This window comes from Electrophorus electricus, chromosome 14 (assembly GCF_013358815.1).
Source record: "Electrophorus electricus isolate fEleEle1 chromosome 14, fEleEle1.pri, whole genome shotgun sequence".
NCBI lineage: Eukaryota > Metazoa > Chordata > Actinopteri > Gymnotiformes > Gymnotidae > Electrophorus > Electrophorus electricus.
This window is the reverse complement of record NC_049548.1, coordinates 14172501-14191042: the sequence shown is the minus strand read 5'-3', so window position 1 is coordinate 14191042 and position 18542 is coordinate 14172501. Positions and strand designations below refer to the sequence as shown.

The following is an 18542-nucleotide window of genomic DNA, read 5'->3' as shown; positions in this document are numbered from 1 at the left end:
AACCTTTCACAATATATATTATTATATTGTGTAAACGATACTAGACGTAGTTAACATGCGTCTGGTTTATGAAGCGCCTGTGAATGCGCCTTAAAATGTGAACCAAATACACCATTTCATTATGTACTAATTCAACCTTTAATCATGCCCTATGGGGTTGCATCTATTTAACATATATTCAGTATTAAAAATGAAGTGTCATTACGTCTGTGCATGTACAGTACGCATGAAAATTAATATGAAGACCAATATTTTGCGCATTTTGTACGTTCTCTCTGACTTGTTGGCGCATGAAGTGTTAGCGTCATTCCCAACTTAAAACCATTTTTTTCAGTAGTCTTTTCTGGCGCATCCCCTCCCCCATCAGATTCCAGCGCAGCGTTGAGCGAAACGGAACAGCATACACTCTGGGACTCTGGAGTAACAGCGAGCAAGATGGCGCTTTGTTTCAGCACTGGACAGCTCCCGCCAAATTCGCTGTGAAACTACAGCCAGGTAGAATTATTGGGCAGTCTCGCGTTTTGACATGTTTTCTGTTGTTCGTGTATCTGGCTTTCGAAGGAATGGTCCATCGGACTTGCGCGTCGTTTGGTGCAGCGAATAAAGAGGACAGATATTCGTGAACATGTACCAGGGGCAACTGAGCTGCTCGCTGGTGCCTCCGCAACGACAATCCAACCTCCGCAGGAATGAATGATGGAATATTAGAAGAAAATGCCAACGGCTGACGCTGACTAAGATTAACATGACTGTGGAACTGGTGGAATTATCTGTTTCGTTTTCAATCCTTATAAAATGTAGGCGAATGCTGAGCTAACAAGAGCCGTTTTTCAGGCGAGAAAATAACACTCTGTCAGAGACAATACTGATTTATCCGCCAAACAACGATTGTACGTTTTAATGCAAAACCTACCAGTATCTTCAGGTTTAACAGGATGTCCGCTGCTTTAGTGCTAACGATCATGTCTGCGTCGTATTTCAACCCCAGCTTCGCATTGAGCTCACATTTTGATTCAGGTGGGTTTATTTTATTATTCTTTACATGTATTTCTTTTGCCTGTAAGGCTCTGGTTCATTTATCCCCAATAAAAATACAACACATGCCGCACATTTTGTGACGTGCACAACACGTGGACTTTTTGATAAAAGCTTCTTTTTTCGCACATCTTCCTATCGGTACAATATACTTCATATAATAAGCTTCATTTGCACGAATTTGCGAGTAACAAACTCTTTTGAGCTGCAGGTATTTACAAGGATGCTGTTTGTATTCGGCACAGTACCGTTTTCAAAGCGTGTTTATGCCACAGTCTGTACCTTTCCACGTTTGATCTAGTTCTGTATGTTTTAAATGTCTGTTTTAAGAGGGAAAGGGAGACTAATATAAGCAAGAACTACAGACAATCTAGGATTTAAATATGTTTTAGGCATATCTACTATTTCCCTTGACCTTATAAGTTCGCAATCTCGAGTAAATCTCGTTTCGAGACTTCAGTGATACGGAGGTGGGAGGTTGAGGGGGTTGAGATTAGTGTCTTGGTGGCTTGGTATGAATGGTCATCTGTAATTAGAGAAGTCCCTTTAGCCTCTTGGATGGTGTGAGTAAGGAGAATTAATTAAATGTAGATGGCAATGACTAACACATGACGAATACTAAAACCTTGGTAGAAGTGTGGAATATGTAGCAACCGATGCTAGACCCTGAGCAATCAGTGGTATTCTACTACTCCACAATACTTAAACGTTATCTCTGCATGTGCATTTGACCAGTTATTTTTCAATTCATAAAAATCAGGAAATGTTAATATTAATCTCTATCTTGAGCCTGATATGCTTGCTTCTTAGTTTCACCTTACTCACTCCCAGATTACAAATCTTTATTATTGCCTGAAAAGCATTTTTAATCTCGAACATCTATTCCCCTCACCTGTATCAGGGAGTCACCTTTCATCTGGTTAGCAATGGTGATTATTCCTCTCTGACCTAGTTCACTGTGCAACTCTGTGCCTGATTCTTCTATAAGTGGTTCTCTATGGTGACCAGGGTCTTGCAAGCCTTGATCGAAAGTCATCTCATGAGGAAAGGCAGCCATGTAGCAGACATTTGCCAGACACGCTCTGTGCTTCTGCATAGCGGAACTCCATTACACCCTGCAGACACCTTACCGTTTCTTGGCTCTGCTGTTCCGGCCCCAGTTGATATGCGCCTGTGATGATCTGAAGCAGCCAGAAGTGATAGTGAATAATTTTAGCATGCACCCCTGCAGACTGCATATACCGGGGTGAGCCATGGGGTCCTTTTATATGCTTTGCCAGTTATAGCTATGATCTGTGAGAGCTCAGGGCAAATCCCACTGGCTCATTGTGACACTGCTTTTAATTGGGTTGATTGACAGTTGGGATGAGGCTCGGGTCTGAGGGAGGAGACAGGAAAAGACAGGACATAGCCGCAGGGCCCTGCTGGTTTCTAGGAGGATCTGGGAGTGGCACAGTGTCTTTGAACAGTCTCAGTTTTACATTTATTTAGAACAGCGACCACGTCTTCTTGTTTTGTCACTGCTGTCAGACTAATTATTCTTTGATTTCTGGCTTTTGTTTTTAAGGTGCAATTCCTCTCTTGGAACTTGGATAAAGCCATTGAGCTTAGTAGCTAAGGAATATATGGAATATTATCAAATATCAGTCACCTGCATGTCTTATACATATTATTTTTCCATCCTTGGTATGGCACTGGTAACTTTACGCTTGTACTCTGAGTCACTGTGCCGGGGACTCGGGGTGCAGGACTCTGGGACACAGCAACTTGACAGTAGTTTTGGGGTAAGGGTCCTATTCAAGGGCTCAATGGCAGTGCTCATGGGCAATGCCGTTAAGCCATGACATGAACCTGCTTATGCAGTTGAGCCAATGAGGCACTCTGTTGAGTCAAAGCATAGAAAATGATTCGCATATCAGCCAGTTTTAACGGGCAGCAAAATTAGTGACATTTTCAGAACATCTGACTAGAAAGGAGCAACTAAACCAAATAGGTGTGGTGTAGTAATACAATTAAATATATACAATTTAGAACTTTCTACAAACAATTTTCTACTATTTATACATGGTATCAGTTCTTTGATGATTTTCGTATAATGAAAGATGGAAAAATGGAATTTGGCAGCGGTAGCTCAGTAGTTAAGGTACTCAACTATTAATCTGAAGGTTTCCAGTTTAAGCCCCACCACTGTCGGGCCCCTGAGCAAGACCCTTAACTCTTAATTGCTCAAGTTGTATTCAATTGTATAATTGTAAGTTGCTTTGGATAAACGTGTCAGCTAAATGCTATAAATTTAAATTGAATTTGTTCAGCTGGGGGTGTGTGGCAGAGACAGGAAAAAAGTCAGATATATTATGATTATAGAGCGAGGCAGAGAGAAAAAAGAGAGAGAGGTGGTTGGGTATGTTTCAGTGTGTGTGTGCGTGCATGAGAGAGCGCGTGAGTCAGAGATCCTGTGATTACCGAGAGAGAGAGAGAGAGAGCGAGATATTACATATTGTTCCTTCAGTAGAATGTGGACAGCTGAAGATAATACTCATGACATCACCGTGCAGCAGAAAGGGCTGATGGGTACGTACCAGCAGACTTGGCATCCGTCCCATCTCAGATTCCTCACCGGGTATTTACTCAGACAGCCGTCGCTGCAGGCTTCCTGGACCTGTGGGCTTAAACTGGAGTGGAACTTAAACTATTCCTGTAATCAGCACATCATTTATGTGGTACACGTCTGGGATATAATGATTTGAAGATTTACATCACTCAGTTGTACCATCTTCTTCTGGATGCAGTGTTGCATTGACCTTGGATCAGTGTTGGGTAAGAGAAGAGTAGAGTGTCCTCTTCAGCAAAGAACTAACCGTTCTGAGGCTTTAATCAGAAAGGGAGCGACACTACATCATATATAGAAGACACATCAGGGCAAGATAAAAGAAAAGAGAAGCTGCAGCCCTGCTGGAACTGGAACAAGGTACACTGCATACGTCCAGGAAAGTGCTGTGCGATAGGGCTAATCTGGGAACTGTGTGGCAGTTGAAAGGGCACTGATGTGTGGGTTAAAACTAGCATAAATGCTGCATATCTGTATGCGTATGAGATAAAAGGGAAGAGACAGAGTGCTGGCTTACTTGTAAACAATGTAGATCAGGTTACATTTTAGGATGTGGCAGTATGATCTGTCTAGGTTTGTTGAGTGGCAAACATGCGATAAGCATACCTTCTCCCCCCCCCCCCCCCCCCCCCCCCCCAGATTTCACTGTAATTGTGATGAATTTCACTTCAGGTAACAAATGTGCTTTTAAACCACACAGCACTGCAAATACAACTGTTAGGGTGGACTTTCTCTCAACGTGCATGGTTTGATCGAGAACCTTTTCGCTTAACCGTATCATTCATATAGGCTTTTCTGCTTTTCAGCAATGTGCCAGTCCTCTGATTTTCCAAGGCTCATCCACTCCAGCAAATGAGTCAGCTTTGTTTGTTTCGATGCTTTCATCTTCTTTCAAATGCTACTGTTCTACAGGCTTGAGTATCCCTCGGTCGCACCTACTGAAGAACTATTTTATGTTTGTGTCTGTGTGTAAGTGTGTGTACATAGTGAGAGAGTATGGGAGTGTGCAGAAGTGGAAGATAATTGATTCTGAAAGCAGGAAGAGTGCATCTAGAGGAAAACACCCTCTCCCTCTGTCTGCCAACATGTCTGTAATATTATAAATCTTTTAGTAGCTTATTTGTGTCAATTAAAACATCAACTGCATATTTTATCCAACAAACCCCTGTTTTTTGCTATTGAAACCGTAACTGAGTAAGTGGCATCATGATGGTTTGTGTCTTCTGCCTCTATAAAGTTGAGTCTCTTCCTGTTGATAAAGTTTATTTATTCAGTCTAAGCAAATCAAGCACAGCAGCCTTTTGTAAATATGAACTGAATGAAATGGCCAGGCTATTCTAGTGTACCTGTGTGTGTGTGTGTGTGTGTGTGTGTGTGTGTGTGTGTGTGTGTGTGTGCCTGTGTATCTAATAACTGCTATCCAGGAAGAGCTTTTTCACTGTGCACAGGGGGTGCAAAGAGAGACATTTGCCATTTGACATTTGCCAGTAGATGGAGTAACTGCTACTGTGAGCCAGAGACATACATGCAGATCCATTCTAGACATGTCGCTGGTTATCTTGCTTTCAACCATGATACAAAAACAACTTGTCAACATAATTTGACTCATGCAGCAGATATGACTTCACACCTTAGTCAGAGTCTCTCAAAGTTCTCTGCTATTTTGTGAGTGGGCATGTCTGATATGGGAGGGCAAAATTAAGGGGGGGGGGGGCATTGGTCAAAACAGCATCTCTTACTACACGAGATGCCAAACATAAGGGAAATGTCAAAGTTGTCCAATAGGTGTAAGTACGAAGTCCCGCTTTGAATTCCCTTCTGGCACCTGCCTCTCCCAATGGCAATCTTTTTTGCTGTTGCACCTCTGGGCTAATGCTAATGCTAATTCTTGATGCTACCATCAAACAGTACAGGGACATGGCTGGCTATGGGACAGAGGCTGGGGATAGCCTGGTAGCCTAGATAAGCCAATTTGCTATCAAAACATGGTCAGTTACATTCTCAGGGAACCCCAAACAAACAACTGAGACAGCAGCTGCCTGAGTCATAGCTTTAGGGCTGCACTTTTCTCATAGTAAATGTTGTCTTTTGTCTTCCTACTGGATATGACTGGACATGTCTCCTTCTTTTACTCTCTCTGTCTCTCAAAATTTGTCTTCTATTGGTCCTAGCAATGCTATAGTGAGTAAGAAAACAGAGGGCTTACACAGTGAAATTACACACACACACTCAGACACTCACAAAGGGCTGAACAGAATGCTGAGAGAGCAGATTGGAAAGACACAGGGAGTTTGGCTTGAGGTATAATGGCTGTCTCAAACACTAAATCTGCTCAAATACATAATTCAGAGCACTGGCCTGTTTCAGGTCTTTATTGCCTGCCATCTGGCTGTGATGGTAAGCCAGGAATAATGTGAATAGTCTCTGGCATTGCCTGTGCAATAGGGATTCACCCTTTCCCTTTGCCACAGATGTGCTTCACTTTCAGCACCATGGATAGCTCCGTCATCAGCATCTAAGAAACCTTGATTCATAAAAACATTATGAGAATCATTAGATTTAATGCATGTGTTAAACTGAATTAGTTCAAGCCTAGATGTATTGAGCAGACCTTTTGATTCTTTAGAAATATTAGTTATTGGCAAATACAAAGTAGGCTTAGTGTCATAATTTTGGTAAAATACACCACAAACATTTTTTTACAGCACTGATTATATCTTGAGCATTTGTTGCAAAGCTGCAGAAGGTGTTGAATGAGTAGATCAGGATAGACTATATATATATATATATATATATATATATATATATATACACACACACACACACACACACACACACTACAGTGTACTGTAGTAAGAGAGATATTAAAATTGTAGTAAAGTACACAGAGTTTCCAGAGACACACAATGTTTCTGACAGAGGTCCACTTGCACAGCTGATGAAGGACCTCTGTCTGAAACATTCTGTGTCTCTGGAAACTCTGTGTACTTTACTACAGTTGTAACCCCCCTCTTGTTCATTCTCTCTCTCTCTCTCCCTAATATATATATAAGGTTAATTCTGTCTGTCTGCCTATTTACCTCTTTTTCCCTCTCTTACTTTCACAAATAAAAGTCAACTGCAAACTGAAACTAACTGGATGTTCATGGCTGAGAGTTAAGGTTAAAGAGTGTGTGTGTGAAGAGAGAAAGAGAAAGATAGGAACTAGGTGGTGTGACTAGGCATTTAGCAGGGACAGTGTCAGCAGAGTTGACATTCGTGTGTGTGTGCGTGTGTGTGTAGGTGTGGGACAAAAAGGTGCAAGGCAACAGTAGCATAGTTGTGATCACAGATGCTTATTTGCAGATGTTCATCAGTGACAAGACAGAAATACACAGATACTCATGGACTGAAATAGATGGTAAATCTTTACTGATATTGGGGCAATCCAGAGGCATAAACAGTAAACAGGCAGGGATCAAAACCAGAACAGAGCAAACAATGGCAAAAGGGTGTTTCACAACATAAACAGAAGTAAGCAAAGTTCAGAATTGTGCTGGCAGTAGATTAACAATGAAACAGAGGGGAAGATCCAACAAACAGAAATCCCCAAAACAAGCAGGGTCAAAACCAGAGAGCAAACAGAACAGAAAAACAGCTCAGTATGCATACACATAGTCATAGCAATACCTCACAATGAGGTATTGCTATACACAAAGGACAGGTATTTCAACATAAGGGTAATAAGGAACAGGTGGAACTAATTAGTACTCAGGAGAAGTGGATCACCAATGAGACGCTTGATAGGTGGAACTAGGTGGGAGGCTTTCCATCCGGCTGACTGGAGAATTCTGGGAAATAGAGTTCAAATAGGCAAGACCAGGAGGCACCATGACATTATCACATTGTATCTGATGTCATAATACTGATGTCATAATACTCATGTCTGTTACTCAATGTAATCCAAGCCTGATTAGTTGTCCTTACAGAAATGAGGAAGATAGGCAGGCAAATCAGCATCTTGATCATATAAGACAAATAAATGAATCTTTGATATGCAGCTGGATTCACGCTTCTGACTCATACATTGGCAGGTAATTTAGAGATGTTTAAAAGAGTTACAATCCCTGTGCTTCATGTGTATACCGCCTTGTTTGTGTGCACATGTGTAGGTTTGCAGAATGTGCTTAGCAGGCTGTCTCTGCATAAGACAAAGCCTAAACATGACATCACATGGTTGGAAAGATAACATGGCAAAAGTAATTTTGGTTGTTTTTACAGATTACATATATTATAGCTGGAGTTCTTAGACTAATAAAGTGTAATTGAAAGGTATTTCACCAACATTTATTTTCTAAAAATACATGCCTCAGTCTTCAAACACTTGCTTCACACTGAACTACCCTACAATGAACTACACTAAACTACACTGAACTACACTAAACTACACTGAATAGCTGAATCCTGTGTTGTGCTGAATGCTGAAGTTATGGGTGCAGCTATCTGCTTGAAAGCTGTAAATTATGCTGTTAATAGTTCCACCTTGATGTCAAATGTGTAAATACAAATATTTGTGAATTTTTATATTTGATGTGACTTACAGTTGAAATGGCTTCCGGTAATCGCTAGCTATATTAGACTCATAGTTCCAGTATAAAACTAAAAACAGAAACATCAACATGCATTAACTATACTAGGGGTAGGTAGAAAATTGGGTACATTTGATTTTAGAGCTTTTAGAGCCCAGGGAACCCACCCCCCGAACCCTCCTCTACATGTCTAGCTTCCTGGATTATTGGTCTTTATCAATATGCTCTTGCAATCCTACACACATAAACATACAACACAGACACAACCAGAACAGACACGTCCCAGATAACTGCAACGGACACTCAGTAGGAGAGAAAACACACACACACATTTATGGCATTTAGCAGACGCTCTGATCCAGAGTGACTTACAAAAGTGCTTTGTCATTTAATCTTAGTAGGTTAGAGTCCAATATACCAATGAATACTGTTGGGATCAGTACTAGATGTCTAGAAGTACAACATACATAACGATAATGATAATTGCAACAAACTAGAGTACTAGAAGGTACTAGAGTTTGTTAGTCAGCATAAGTGTAATGAATGATACCCTACAATAAGAACTAGTTTCAGTTAGTCAACATAGGAGCAGTCAGTGGTCATTTAAATATTTCAAAAATAGATGGGTCTTTAGACACACTATATGTGTTCCATGGAACTGAAACTGTTACATAAACCAGTCTCCGCTCTCTCATGCAGATATGATTAAGTGCTTTTTTCTGGTGTTGATCCAGAGAATACTAATTGACTGTCCAATGTTTGACCAGCCCTGACCTTCAGCGGTGTGAGGCATGTTCTTAAATTAATGCCATATATTACAAAAAAAAAATTATATTTTATGTCTCCATGGCAACTCCTACTTGTAACCATGGCCCACTGTGTTCAAACTGAAATGCCTGACTCCACACGCATAATCACCTAGCTCTCATCAATAACCATGGCAACAGAGCTGACTCCATAGAATGGCATTGATAGGGCAGGCGGGTCAGTTTGAGTAAATACTTGGGCCTGCCATTCACCAGTATGTCTATGGTATTCTATTAAAATTCTATTATCAGTGCTCTTTAAGCAGGGCACTGGAGGAACTGTTCCTTACTATCCATCTAGAAAATCTAGAAATCTAGAGCAGAGGGAGTGGACGTAAAGTCTGTGCTGTTCAGAATCAGTTACACGCTAACAGAACACTCAAAACAGGCCACACGTTAACACCTCTCAAAGCCAAGAGCTCTGCTGAAGCCAAGAGATCTGAGGTGGGAGAGACAACATTCACTAACAATGTGCCACCTTAATACTGACGGAACACAAAAGTTAACTCGCACCAGAACAGAAAGCTATAGTAAAGGTACGGCTCTAGAGAAATGTTTGCTTAATGCTCCGACTTCTTAAATGACATGAGTTAGTTAGGAACTGCGCTCTTAGCTGATCCTGTTCTAACCTTCTTCACTTCATTGTAATATCCCTTCTCTGTCTCTCCACCCTCCTGAATTCAACCTTTCTTTGTACATTTGAGAGAGGCGGCAGGACTCAGAGTCCTGACCTCTCAGCTCTGTTTTCCTCTTCCATTGGGTCATGTAATGCATTTTTAATGTGTGTGTTCCCTTTGTCATGGTGCAAGGAGGCTCTCAGACAGAGAGGCCAGCCAACCCAGATGCAGTACAGGAGAGGCAAAGAAATGTGTTAACTCGTTCCCCCTTCCTGGAAGGTTATGTAATGGAGCGGGGCAGGGGAGGCTGTGTGTGCAGTATTGTATGGATTGTATGGATTGTATTTATGGATTGTATGTACGTGGTGTGTGTAATACATGCCTGTTGATACATATTTGAATTGTTTGAAATCAGTGAGTGTGTTTATGCGGTTGCATGTTAAACAGTGTGTGAATGATGATGATGATGATGATAGTATAATGAAAAGGAGGCAGGGATACTTCAGCTCCTCGGCCATATTCTCCCCTCTGCTCAGGGAGATGGAAACAGAGGCAGGCAAAAAGGGAAAGAACATGGACAGAAAAACGCAGGCAGGTGAAATGGTGGACAACGGCTCCACTCCGGCTCCACTCCGGCTCTTTTCCTATTGATTTAGAACTTCTGTCTGGGAAAATCTCAGCTAATCAGAAAAGCATAAAACATATATACACAGCAAGTAGATGGCTGGAGTGAATAGACATGCTGTTCCTGCCTTCGACATTTCATGTTAACACGCTGTCCTAAATTAGACTTTATAAAGTAGTTTCCCAAAGTCTGATATATATATATATATATATATATGTATGGGTATGTGTATTTTTGTGTGGAGTAATAAGCTGGGTCTCTTCATTTGTCTTTATTGCAGTAAAGAGCAGAGAACAGAAGTTAGGGCTGAGCCTGAGAGACCTGGAGGTGCCCAGAGCCCAGTGGAAGACTTAATCATCATTATCTTAATCATCACTCACTGACCTGACACTGAGTTCTATCAATATAAGGCCAAATGCAGTCACATACATATGTAAATTTTTATATAGACACAAAGATTTACTGCTTTGGAGATGCAACTGCAGTTCTGTTGTTTACCAACACAGAAAACATTGACACAGAGATAGGAAGAGTCCAGAATGATAGCCCCTGAACGTGCATTCTTTCTTCAAAAGGATACAACAACCACTGAAACCATAAGACTGTGTTTCAATGTCCGAGGTGGACTAGGCCTGCACACTTTAACGTCTCCGCCTCATTCATCCGATTCGAACTATTTAGCATAATATGAAGTCTTTGTTTGAGTGCGCTGGACAAGCACTGGTTATCAGAGCACTATGACTCTGCAGGCCCTGGTCTCTACTATGTAGGAAACTCAAGAATGAACATGTCCAGCTGGGATGAATAACAAGCACAGCAAGAGCCACTCTGGACCCTGACAACAAACATGGGTGTTTGGCTCTGATTCATGCTGTGCAGTCTGAGTGCTGTGACCTTTCTAAACACTACTAAACCTGCTTAGCTCTTGCAACATGCTTCCTGTTGACCGTTTCACCCATGGCATGGCTAGTAGAGAGCTGCTCCACTCCAGTATTATGTGAATGTGAATTCTCAAATGTTACAGTTGCTTTAGAAGATGCAGACTTGGATGTGTAGGTCAGCAAGCAGCTTTGCATGGTGAAATCAATGGAATGCTTTGCACACCAAAAAAAGAGAAAAAAACATGATGTCCAGCACAAATGCACATAGTGAGAATAAAAACGTGACAAACATTTTGTAAATAGAGCTTCTGTGTTCTGATACATGTTCTTAATTGGTGGTAGACTTCCCAACATGTTGTAGACCACAAGGGCATGATAGAATCTTAATAACACGAGAGGAACTACATGTAATACAGTGCATCATCTTGTATTCTTTACCAGTGGTATGACTGAAGAATGTGTTGCTTTTCTAGTTCTGCAGCAGGTGTGATCTCTTCATAGATAAAAAGTGACGGAGTGAACTATTCCCTGTGACATATCAGCCACATGTATTAATATTTCATGCACATATTTGGCATAAGAATGAACAAACAAGGGGAAAACAGAAAAAAAATAAAACACTTTTGTTCCCGATGTCAGGTAATACATACCAGTGTTTTTAAAAATAATCTTAAAGTGGAGGCTGATGGGTATGTATGTGATACAGTATAATGCATTTGTGCTGTTATGGTTTGAGTTGGTAGATGATTTAGAATATGGGCCTTTGTTAGAGCTGAATTGAGCTAATGTCTGTGGTAACCCCACCCCAAAATCATCATCCTTACTGCACATGTGCCAGATGCAGAGTAACTGACCACAGCAAGGTTTGCTCTTACGGGATATGGCACAAACACGTATGGCATGAAAAAACAATTTTTATATGGCCACTTAACATGCAAGGTTGCAGACAAAGTTGAATCAATTCTATTGATATGGTGTCTAGAAAATGAATACTCTTGACTGTCATGTTCAATGGTAAAATTGTTATGAACAGTGTTCTGAACAGAGATATCATACTTATAGAAAGAATTTGATTCTGGTAAAGTACCTTTAAAAATGTCAGTCCTTTTTAATCAATAGTCTTTTCCTCCCTTTCCATTTCTCTCTCTCCTTCTCTCACTCTCTTTTTCACACAGACAGAAGGGTAAGACAGATATCAAGTAAGGGTCATCTGTGGTTAGAGACTGGTTTCTGTAGTGGTTCATGATTAAATGTTCTAAAGCAACAATGCATTCAAAAAACTAAATGAACACACACACACACACACACACACACACACACACACACACACACACACACACACACACACACAGCTTCTCCAGATTCATAAATCACCTTTGATGAAAAATAATGTATTGGGTATGACCAAGACAGGTATAAAAAACACACAGAAATTGTATACACAGCACAATGTCAATGTGAACCACACACACATGCTCTGTTTAACTTGATAATTCAGTGAAAATGCACCATTTACTTTTGATGTGTCATTAAAGACGTGAAGAATTTTGAAAATTGGGATGAAAGCCTGCCATGAGATTTGCTGTTTCAGAGAATCTTTTTTTTTTCTTTTCTTTTTTTTTTTACTGCAATAAAAGAGAAAAATGCAAAATCTTCACCATAACCTGAGGTTCCCAAACTGGCTCAGTATGCATAATCTCTGAGGATTTGCTTTGTTTTTTTCTGTCACAAAAAGGTGTGAGATTATCAGATCTACAAACTCCCCAGGAAGCAAGGACAATTCGGCAATAAACGATGGGAACATCGTGCTAGGGAGAACATTATTATTACAAAGCAACACTGCCGAGCAAAAGAACAGGTGGAATGGTATTTCAGATGTGCTGTAAGAACATTCTAGTCTCTCAGGGGATGTACAAGATTTCTGGGGAATTATATAATCCTTGTTTCAGTAACTGCAAAATGACTTCTCCCCCCACTGTATGTCCATGTAACTGTTAGATCTGACAGAGTTCATCTGTGTGCAGCAGGGTGTCAAGGAACAGCAGGTGCAGAATCTAATAGACACAATTACTATGGTTCGGACTTACTATAACTGATAGTCCCATACTGGTGAGAGACAGACACACACACACACACACACACACACACACACACACACACACACACACACACAGACACACACACACACACACACACACCCCTATCCATTGTTCATGTGAATGATTGCATGTGTATATGTTTGTGTACAAATGTGTGTGTATGCAGTCATCCCCACATGTATATGCTTCAAAGCCGTTCCTCCCACTTTCTTCTTGTTCCTTCCTTTTATGGGTCTGAATCAGAGATCCTGGCTCTCAGACACAGAGGCTACATTAAACAGGTTAGCCCATCATGCACACGACACATCAGTTCAACCAGTGCAGAGGTCTTCATACACTGGACACTCTGCACTCTTTCCTCAAATGACAACAGTATGCCAACTTGTGCAAGAATGGGACAGAAATAAAAAAATAAAATAAAATAAAATATATATATATATATATATATATATATATATATATATATATATATATATATATATATATATATATATATATATATATATGTTATTGATATTACATGAAATATTTGGGTATAAACCTTATATTCAGTGGAGAGAGTTAAGATTGCTCTAGCCTGTTGTACGGTGGCTCTGTGTTGATTAGTTGAGACGGGGGTGAGCAGCTAGTGCAGCAGCTGTTGAGTTCAGAAATAAGAAATAACACAAATGAGCTAATTGGTGTACTTGGATGTGATTAACCCATAGTTGTGCTACCTACACCACTAAACTAACAATTACACTGATTTAAGTTTTACATGAACAATATCGTAGAACAGCTTTGCTGCATATTCCTTAATATTAATAGCAAAGCTAGCATTAACAAAAAGCATAAAGAAGCAGCACTGGACAAGACATGTGAATTGCCAATATAAGTAGAGCAGACAGTAAAATCCTAGGTGTGTGTACTTGTGTGAAAGCATTTAGCCTATGTGTGTGTATACGCGCATGGAAGTGTGTAACCTACATGTGCACGGGCGTGGTTCTATAGGAGGGGTTGTAAAAAGTACCCACCAACCTCCTTGGATAAGATTTTTTTTGTCTCACTATGGCAACAAGGCACAGTACTGCCAATTCTAAAAGTAACCAGGCATCTGCTGTACAGACCGAGGCAGAGCAGGAACAAAAAAATCGTTATCAGCTCCCAGTTGAATTCTGTTTGATGCTTGTAAATAGGTTTTTACTCGCAGCGTGACAAAGGGCACGTTCACAGCAGTCTTTTTAGAGTAAGCCGCACCATTCACAGGTACTTTATAAAGGTACACAGGTACTCTGCACAGCAGCATATGATCAGGCTAATGGGCACTTCTGCTTGTAGGGCTACTGGCTCCATCTTCTCCTCTCAATGCCGTTTGCAAGAACCTGCCCAGCCCGAATCATATTGACCGGTCAGTTAGTATTCATGTTAGTACTTTGTTTCAGTCTTTCGCTTTGATGAACTTTTCCAGAAAGAAAGCAGATGTGTGAAATCAGGTACTGTGTGTGGCTGGAACACACGAAGACACAGATGGATCCGGTTTGTTCACATTGCAAATGTTCAGCAAACTGAAAAACGGATCAACGATGTGAGACTCGGTTTTTATGCTACAGGGTGACTGTGTGAACAGCAAATACTGAAAGTACAAATGTATTTTTAATCGCACACATTAATAGGACAGATATCTGGAGGAGAGTGTGGTGGCCTGGCCCTGGTTAAGACCTTTGCGTAGCTGTCATGTGTTCGAGGATTCTGTTTATCTCTGGTTTCAGTCCAAGCAATGGAAGAGTGGAAGAAAGAGAGAGAGAAAGAACGAGAGGGAGAGCGATAGAAGGGGGAGAGAGAGAGAGAGAGAGGGAGAATGATGAGGGGGGGGGTGATGGAGAGAGAAAGAGAGAGTATGTATGGAGTCCTTCATGCCCCCATGCAGCCTGTGGCTGGTTGCAGTCCAACTCTCTGCACACCCTCCAACCACATCCTTCTTTCTGTCTTGCTTTCCACATTTTGTCTCTCTTGTTTTGAATTTATTTGAGCCTATGTTTGAATAGCCTGCTCTGTTAACCCATCAATCTAGAAAGCTTCTGTATCTCCTGTTAGAACTTTAGTTTGAGTGAGAGTTCTGAGTTTTTCATCCCTCATTCTACCCCCTCCATCTTCAGCTCCACACATTTTAAACCTTGCACAGAGAGCTGTCAAAAAGATACCGTCAAAAAATCAGGGATGCGTTTGATGCAATAGCCAGCAGAAGGAGCACTGAATTGTGTTTGTGGGACTGCCTTCTCTCTGAGCATAGTGCTTTGTTTTGTCTGCAGGATAGACGTTCTGTTCTGAAAGTCTATTGATTACTACAACTGATTATTCCTTATTGATTACTACTACTACTACAACTACTACTACTACACACACTCACATAACACTAGTATCTGAATATCATCATTCTATACTAATTCAAATGCACCAATTTCTTCCTTTTTGGAGGGGAGCATATTTGAAATGCAACATTTTTTTTTTTTGTCTTTTTTCTTTTAGCTTCAACCTCACTGTGCTCTTTTGTATGTAAAAATAATGATTCAAACGTGTAGAAGTACTTCACTGAGGGTAGTAACACATTGTTTCTGCTTCTTTGCATAACTTCTCCTGTTGCTCCTGCCCTGTCTGCTAGTCCTCGCTCTTGCATGCAGGCAAAGGCCCTCTCCTGCTCTTGTGTTGTTTATTCCAGCCATTCACGCTTCTTTTAGGCCCCATGTGCCTTATCTCTTCTTCTTCTAACTTCTCACTCTGTTTCTGAACCACCATCCATCTGAGTGCTCTCTCTCACCCTCCTTGGTGTGGCCCAGTTTGTGTGGAGACCAATAAGGTACGAATCCTCCCCACGGCCCCCTTGAGAGCTTCATTAAGATGAAACTAAATAACACTGATTACACAACTTTGTGTGTGTTTTGTGTGTGTGTGTAGTAATGTCATCGGGCCCACACCCTGTCTTGTGTGGGTGTAATGAGAAAGAGCATGTGAGAAAGATTTTCATCTTAGCATCGCAATTGTCTGGGAAACCCGACTATGTTGGGCGTAGCTGCTGCCTACCTTTTTTATATGTGCTGGATGTGGTTTACATTATACTGCATAAAGTCAGCAAAGTGGCTGTGGGGACCCCTTTAGACCTACTGAGGTGTCTGCACTGCGTGGAACGTAGTCTAACTGTAAGACGATTCCGTATTTCCTGTTCACTGCTTGGAATCCCTAAACAACACTGAGTTCAGCTGAGCTGTGGAGGTTGTTTGAGTTTCTGACTGCAAACATACAGACAGGATAAGCCTGAACCTTCTTATACCAGAGTGGCTGAAATATAGATGGACACTTATTGCTATGTGCACACACACACACACACACACACACACACACACACACACACACACACACACACACACACACACACAGACACACACGCACACACAAACACACACAAACACACACACACAAACACACACATACACAAGCACACATAAACACAAACACACACAAACACACACACACACACACACACACAAAACATGGCATGCATTTTCAAGGTCTTGCTCTCTTTAATCCTTACAGGAACTAATTATGTTGAATGAATGGATAGATAGATGGATGGATGGATGGATGGATGGATGGATGGATGGATGGATGGATGGATAGATGGAGACAGCAGAGGACCGCGTGTAGATATGAAACCTACTGCAGATCTTATGTGCCACCATGTCCATCCCAACTGTTTCCAAGGAAACTGTTGTTGCTGTGAATTTGGAGCAAAAATATAGCTGGAACACATAAAGCCAAGTTCTCAACCCAAGCTTTCTGTTCAAAACACTCGCTTGGTTTTGTGAAAACCTGATATTGTACACACACCAACATACAAACACACACACATCCACACATACCCACAAATACTATGTATGCATGAAAGTATAAAAACTGGGTTATTGAAATCCTAAGACAATGTTCAGAGTTCATGTTTGAGACTGGAGTACAGTGAATGTGGTTGGTTTGCAACAAGGCACTCAATGCCGCTCTGGTCTATATTTAGGGCTTTCAGTGGGCCACTCCTTCTGTAGCACAACGGGAGACCTTTTCCACACTTTAATAACACAGGCCATTTGCACTCACTTATCACTTTTAATGACCTCTCAGGGCACCGGCGTGGGGTATGAATGCGGTTCGTGGGGGTGACGAGGGCGGCTGTGGAAATTCACACGATGCACACAAGACGCGCGGCTCTAGAGGAGTTTTAGGGTTTACAGGTTTGTCCCTGCATCAAGAGCACCGAACACTGACGTCATGGAAAGAGCAAACGTCGAGTCAGCTGGGAGGGAAACGCCACGGCATCCTCGAGTCCTTCCTTCAGCTCCTCACTCTTAATGTGTGTCTGTACATTTTTTTGGGAGCTGTAAAGCTTATTAATCATTCATGCAATCCGCCCCCTGCTGCCCCGGGATGTAATTACAGCCAGATTTTACAGTAATTGTTGGACCCTTACATCAGACCACTCGTACACAAACACATAAAAGCGATAAGATCTCTCTAGTGATAAGACACTGGTGCTGTCAAATAAAGTCTTGCAATGTTTGGACTGATGTTGCAAAATGCACTGTCAAAGTCACGTCTAAGTTGTATCATAAAGGGATTATTGTGGAATGTCAGAACACTATTTTTTAAAATAAAAGGAACAAAATCCCAAACAATCTGCAGTATTGGTACACCAAGAATGGATTGATGCTGAACTCTGGTGCACAGATTGCAAGCATGCAGAAGTGAACTGAACTAGCTTGATCTTGCACAAGGTATCATTCATATGGGAGCATCTCACAGACAAAGAAGGAGAACAGTTCCAGACATCCATGCTCCGCTTACAGTCTCCTGGCTTTCATTATGGTGTTTCACAAGCCAAAGTAGATTTGTTTCCTAAATTAACTTAAATTATTACTTAAGGAATTACATATAATGAATCAGGTGATTCACAAGTTAATAGGTTAGCTTGTAATAATAGGCTAGAGGCTAGTAGGTGATTTACAAGCATTAACTGAAGATAATCAGTTAGAATATGAAATGTATACTTTTTTGTGGGAATTTTATTTTGTCTTTAATGCTTTATGTTCTTTAATGTTATCTCCCTAGTTCTTGTAAATGTGCAGTTTTGCATTCACTGCTTGGTAGATTGGCTGTTCTAATCATGCCTCAGCAATAAGCAGTGTTCATTTAGGTCAATCTGCAGAGTCCCCACTGCTACATTCTACATTGATGTATCTGTCTTCTGCCTCAGTGCTTAAATAAGCTGCACTATTTACAGGCTC

The 18542-nt window shown here is 41.1% G+C and overlaps 1 protein-coding gene and 1 long non-coding RNA gene across 2 annotated transcripts in view; one reads left to right on the top strand and one right to left on the bottom strand.

Annotated features, from left to right (window-relative positions):
* Nucleotides 1–403: 403 nt before the first annotated feature.
* Nucleotides 404–18542, top strand: part of aatkb (apoptosis-associated tyrosine kinase b) — a 39938-nt gene continuing 21799 nt past the window's right edge. The window contains exon 1 of the mRNA XM_027013062.2: nt 404–1017. Within this exon, the coding sequence (XP_026868863.2) occupies nt 936–1017 (82 nt within the window). The 5' untranslated portion in view covers nt 404–935. The remainder of the gene's footprint in view (nt 1018–18542) is intronic.
* Nucleotides 7033–18542, bottom strand: part of LOC118242438 — an 11686-nt gene continuing 176 nt past the window's right edge. The window contains exon 2 of the long non-coding RNA XR_004776859.1: nt 7033–7473. This is a non-coding gene — a long non-coding RNA (uncharacterized LOC118242438). The remainder of the gene's footprint in view (nt 7474–18542) is intronic.